The sequence below is a fragment of the Sinocyclocheilus rhinocerous genome, unplaced genomic scaffold, assembly GCF_001515625.1.
Source record: "Sinocyclocheilus rhinocerous isolate Xijiao unplaced genomic scaffold, SAMN03320098_v1.1 scaffold4986, whole genome shotgun sequence".
Taxonomy (NCBI): Eukaryota; Metazoa; Chordata; class Actinopteri; order Cypriniformes; family Cyprinidae; genus Sinocyclocheilus; species Sinocyclocheilus rhinocerous.
This window is the reverse complement of record NW_015658771.1, coordinates 39,466-45,932: the sequence shown is the minus strand read 5'-3', so window position 1 is coordinate 45,932 and position 6,467 is coordinate 39,466. Positions and strand designations below refer to the sequence as shown.

Here is a 6,467-nt window from a genome sequence, read left to right as displayed (position 1 = left end):
AACTTGAAAAATTGGAAAAACAGCTTAGTGAAAAGTGTTTACAGTTTAAAAGCAAATAGAAAGTCCTATTTTTTTAATTCTTTTCTTTATATATTTTTTTTTGCAGATTTGCACGTTCATTAAATATTTTCAAAAAATATTAACGTTTTGAGCAGCTGCATGTTTGAGCAGCTGCATTCCTAGGTCAAAGATGAAAAAATGGGATTTACAATAAAAAGTAATTTACAAAATTAGTTTGACTTGAGTTAGGTCAAAGATGAAAACATGGGATAATTTACAAAATTATTTTGACTTGAGTTTATTTATTAATGAGTAACGTATCTTTTGAGTGAATGTGCAAATTTTTAATGTTAACAGGTTTTACCATGTTATTACAACATTTAACCACTTTTTATTAATTTAAAAATTTAGAAATTATTTCGAATTTAAATCTTGTACAAGAACTACAGCAAAAACCAGTTTGATGCATATTTTATCAATATTTTAGAAATTGAATTTTATTTTTCACCAGTACTGACTTCAATGGATTTCCTTACATTCATTTGAACACAACTGCTCAAAACGGTCTAAATTTATGAAACCTACACATTCAAAACATTATTACTCTGAAATGTTTAATGTAAATGTTAAGTGTAAGTGAAAAGTTAAGTACGGTAAGGACTTTCATAACACTACATATTCTGGGGTGTGAATTTGATAGGTGCTTGATATAAAATAAATGGTGCTTTAAAAAGTCCTTGAATCTGGTGTTCATGAAAGAGTGGGAACCCTGCACAGAAAAGGGAACGAGGCTAATAACGCGTAACCTTTACCATACAGGATTTCAGAAAGTGCACAATTCCTTCGCCTCCCTGAACTTCTCAACCACCGTCTCGACGGATGTACCAAAAAGTTCGGAGTCCAGGTCTTTCAGCAGATCAGCCTGATACGCCTGAAGCACCGCCATCGTGTGCAATGGAGCGACAGCCTCACCTGCTGCTGCGTACGCCCTGCCATTTAAGCAAGATGTACCTTGAAGGGGCTTGGATGGCAAGGAGGGAGTCTTAAGAGAAGATGTCTCACCCATAGAGAGATAACTAGCCAGCGTCTCTTCTACAGGGGGCATCCTCTCATAGCCGCTTTCGCGCATGCTGGAACCGATGAATGCATGAGGAAAATGGCTTCTTCCATTCCTTCTCGATCTCTGTGTGGAGATCAGGAAGAAAAGGAAGGCTCACCTGAGCTGGGGGGCTATGGTTAGAAAGATAGCGCTCACCGAGACGACTTCACTTTCTTGGCACACGTCCACGGCAAGTCAAGCCTCGCCGTGGTGCGATCCATAACCTCCAAAAGCTCATCATACGCAGGGCAGGAGGATTGGGAAGGCTCAGCCTCAGCTTCTTCACCCTCCTCAGACATCTCCTGTTCCTCCTGGGCCGAACTCAGCAGAGCACTGGCCCCTGGATCAGACGATGTTAAGGAAATAACATCATCCTCCAGTGGCTCACTCTCGACCACAGCCGACGAGCGCGAGAGAGAAAGAGCCCCTCTTTAAACTCATCGGCTAGATCCGCTTGCGATCCCCACGAGCTCATTCTCCTCCGTGCCTCAGCAGCAGTGGGTCCTGAACTGCGGGGAGCAAACGGCTGCCCCTCCTTCCTCGAAAAGAGAGACAAACGAGAGCTGAGTAAAAACTCTCACTGTTGACACAGATTGCCCCCTCGAGGACATCGCGTGCGTGCTCTTCGCCCAAACAAAAAATGCACAGATTATGTGTGTCATCAGGTGTCAAATAATGCCGACACGAATGCACACACCTTCTAAACGTCTTGCTAGTGCTCGCCATAATGAAGGAAGAAAGATCGTTCTTACCACGGAATGCACGCTTCAAACAAAACAGTCAATGAAGACAAAGAAGAGGATGACGTGTTCTCCCGACGCCTATTTATACTATAATCGCACCGGTAGTGACGTCATGAGCTGTCGCCGGCCAACGTGTTGTTGGTGTTTTTGTATGTATGCTTCAGACACGAGTCACGACGAGGCGTTCCCCATAGAGACCCCTAAAGGATGCAGTTCGAAGTTCCCTTGAAAGGGAACTGTTCCTAGCAAGAGTATAGTGCCGACTTCAGTTACCCGAATGAGAGTGTGTTATCAGCTTTTACCGGTTGTTATCGAGGAATAACATACCTCGGAATGTCGCGACTGACCAATCAGAATCAAGTATTCCACAGAGCCGTGTAATAAATACCAATAAAGTGGTTCTATATACTTTTGCCAGTGTTTTTAGATAAACATGACTCAATATAACATTTCAACTAGAGTACAAGAGCTTTTACTGTGATAAAAACAGATTTATGAGCATTAGTGGAACTGAAGGTGTCAGAATAAACCCGAAACACACGTCATTGTTGTCATGTGGTGAATTCGATCCAATCGTCATCAGCGCTCCTGCAGTTGCTCTGGAGAAACTGTGTCGGCTGAGTCAGTCACCGCTTTCGTGGTACTTTAATGCTATACGTCACAGTGAAGTGGCATCGGCGCTGTCTCAAGTCGGACAAAATTTCTAACCGGCATGCACTGCTTCAAGTCGGCAGCCGATCGGTCTGTGCAGCGCCGCATGAAGTCAAACATACCTATTGAAAACATGGGAACGGGATCACATGAGTAACAGAGAACATGACTGTGGTAAAACAACAACAACAACAAAAAAACACAAAAATATGAACATAAGCCAACACCCAAAACTAATCGTGACAGTTGCATTAACAAATAGACCTTTTTTTTCTCAGAATCTTTCTGAGCCATTTTTAGCAATTATTTTTAATTACCTGATCTCAAGATGCTTTTAGAGGAAACGTCTCACTGCGTCCTCTAGGGGTCGCTATGGGGAACGGACATCATCCTCCAGCGGCTCACTCTCGTGCACAGCCGACGATCACGCAGGTGGATCTGGCCCCCTTCAAACTCATCGGCCAGATCCACCTGCGATCCCCACGAGCTCATTCCCTTCCGTGCCTCAGCAGCGGCGGGTCCTGGATCGCGGGAAGCAGATGGCTGCCCCTCTTTCCTCGAAAAGAGAGACAAACGAGAGCAGAGCTTTTTTCCTTCTAAAAAAAATGGATTGCCCCCTCGGAGACATCGCGTGCGTGCTCTTTGCCCAAACAAACAACGCATAGATCGTGTGTGTCATCAGATGTTAAACAACGTCAACATGGATGCACACATCCTTAAATGCTCAAGATGCAGCCGCACCAGTTGCACCCCCCTAAGGATAGCCCTGTATCTATTCTTGCCTAATAATTTACATCTGAAGGGGTACATAATAAAACTATGAAATTTTTCCTGGTAGTGTTTGCACATGAAGTTATCACACAAAACTGATTTTGGACATTCTTCTGAGGCAGCGTACCAGTTTAATGATCAACAACAAAATAGAGCGAACTTTGGTGAAAACTGTGCGAATATTTAATTACTATAATAGCAATTTCTCACTAGAAATAACATCAAAACTGAAGAAAGTCAAAAACATACGTTTACAAACAAAATGACCACCAACTGCAACTTTCAGACACCATCTTTATTTTTTAGCTCAGCTGTCATGGAATGGAATGCACAGGATTGTGGGATATCAAAGGCAGCCTTTTTCTTTTTCTTTTCTTTTTTTATATACTTGTTTCTCCTGTTTTGATTAGTTAGGGAGGGAATTTTGCATATTATATAATTATATTATATTGTATATAATATTATTATAGTTTTTTTTGTTACTGATGTTTTCCTTAAGTGGATTAAACTAAATTCATAACAGATTTGAAACAACTTTACTACCAATATCAGCACACTTCTATTCTGTTATGTTATTAAATTGCTATTATAAAAATAAAAAAATGAATTTTTTTTTTTAAAGATGATTTTTAAATAAAAAATAAGTGTGGTGTAAATATGGTTAAATAATGTCTAATCTGGGCCACACTTTAGCTGTTGATATGGGCCAGATCTGTGCCAAAGGAAAGTTGATGACTGTGGGTGTGGCATTCTTGCATATTTGCAACATTTCAATATGGGAGGGCTAAAAGAGGCTATATATAAAGTGAATGAACTGTTTTATTGTGTCAGAAGACAGAAAATCTTCAGCAAAGATTGAAAAAGATTGAAAAATACCAAAGAACCTTCGAAAAATACCCCCACTTATCCACTCCTTCAATATTTGCACAATGGAAACAAAAAAAGGTAATTCATTATTTCGTCATGATATCTATTTATACTTACGTATTTATACTTGCGTATAAAAACAAGAAAAAATGGGTTGAAATTTTTAATTAATTTATTTATTTACTGCTATTACTAAGAATATATAAACATTACTTAATAATAGAAATGTAGAAATGCAAAAATAACTATAACAAAATAACTAACATATTATAACTGAAATAAATAGCAACAATTAAATTATATTATCATAAGAGCTGCAAAAACAAAAAGAGTGGGCATATGACATTCATATAGTTGAGCATTTTATGCATCAATTTACTATCTGATATACAAAACAACATAAACACAAGATATTATTTGCAGACATTAAAAAGTAACACTAATCAGAAAGCTGATAAACAACTCTGATGTTTGTTCAGGTGTTCAAGCTAGAAAATTGATTTGAGATTCTAGGAATCCCAAAAAGGGTTATATCTCAGGAATATTGCCGGTTCTTATATCACATATGTTGTTAGTATAACAGGACAGAAGGAAGTGATAAATAAATATAGATGTTAAGGATTTCTTATCAAAAGTTACTTTAATTTTAACAGAGGAGGAGTGGTACCTTAAACATTGACAAAAAGCAGCCAGAATTAATAGTGCAGATAAAGTAAAAACATTTATGGTAGGGTTTACTCCTTTAAAAGGATCCAATTTGCTCTAACTCACAGATATGAATACATATATAATTATGTCCTTGTCCTTTAACAGTGCAGAAGAATCTGAAGAGCAGTGATGAAATAAGAATTGTGCTGATTGGAAAGACTGGAGTAGGGAAGAGTGCAGCTGCAAATGCCATCCTGGGAAAGCAAAAATTTAAATCAGAACTGTCCGCTTCCTCTGTGACTTCAAAATGTGATAAAGACAAAGGAAATGTCAATGGGCAAAAAGTGGCCATTATTGACACTCCAGGCTTTTTTGACACAAAAAATAAAAATACTGAGATTGAGGCAGAGATTAAACTGTGCATATCCCTCTCTGCACCAGGCCCTCATATTTTTCTTGTGGTTATGCAGCTTGGGAGATTTACTGAAGAGGAAAAACATACAGTGGAGCGAATTCAGAAAGTCTTTGGTGAACAAGCATCAAAATACATCATGGTGCTGTTCACTCATGGAGACCAGTTGAAAAAACAACAAAAAGACATTCATGACTATGTTAAAGAAAGTCCAGATCTTTATAATTTTATCAAAACTACAAGTGGATGGTACCATGTTTTTGACAATATAGCAAATGACCAAAACCAGGTCAACAGACTGTTTGAAATTATAGATCAACTTGTGATTTTAAATGGGAAAACACATTACACAAATAATATGCTCCAGGAAGCTGAGAAAGCAATAGAGGAAGAAAAAGTAAGGCTTATGGTAGAAAAAAGAATGGAGGAACAAGCTGCAAGGGATAGAGCAGAAAGAAACAATGCATTTCTGAAAGCCGGTTTGGCGGTAGCAGGTGTTGGTATTAGTGTTGGTGTTGCTATTGCTGCAAGAGTCTGCTCTTGTCAGTGAGAAAAGCTCTCCGAATGTCTGTTTTTCTTCAGTTGTTATGTTTGGTTTGTCAATGTTTAGTGAAGTTTAACATTTTTTCTAAGTATTACTCTGCAAAACAGTAAATATTATTTCTGTACATCTAATGCTGGTTAAAAGAAAGTCTGTATTTTAATATACAGAACACTGGTTGTGAATGGCAACCTTGAGTTTTGAGTTTTTTCTTTTTGAACAATTAAAGTTCCATTTTTCCAGAAGTGAAGGAGCACCTTCGACTGGTTCTGGTTGGCCTTCATGGAGTTGGGAAGAGTGCATCGGGAAACACCATTCTGGGTCGAGATGATTTTCGCTCAGACCTTAGTGCCACTTCCGTCACATCAAAAAGTGAACGGAGGGATGCAGATGTCTGTGGGAGGAAAGTGACTGTTGTGGACACTCCTGGCTTATTAAACAGTGATGCATCTAATATAAATATAAAGCAGGAGCTGGAAAGAGCCTTGACTCTGTGTAATCCTGGACCCCATGCTTTTTTTCTCGTTGTTCAGTTGGGTCGCTTCACTGAGCAAGAAAGACAAGTGATGGACACACTACAGAAGATGTTGTGCTCAAATGTGAATTTGTTCACAACAGTAATTTTTACATATGGAGACAAACTCAAGAATAAAAGTTTAGAGCAATTCATTAGAGAGGATGAAAACCTCCAGATTCTTATAGCAGAATGTGGATCACAATATCATGTCTTCAATA

General features: G+C 38.7%; 1 protein-coding gene across 1 annotated transcript; it reads left to right on the top strand.

Moving 5' to 3' along the window:
- Positions 1-4,940: 4,940 nt before the first annotated feature.
- On the top strand, positions 4,941-5,741 carry LOC107723032 (GTPase IMAP family member 4-like; the record flags this gene model as incomplete). The annotated part of the gene is made up of 1 exon (XM_016531534.1): positions 4,941-5,741. A coding segment is annotated over one exon (801 nt), but the record flags the coding sequence as incomplete, so codon positions are not given.
- Between the last annotated feature and the right edge of the window lie 726 nt (positions 5,742-6,467).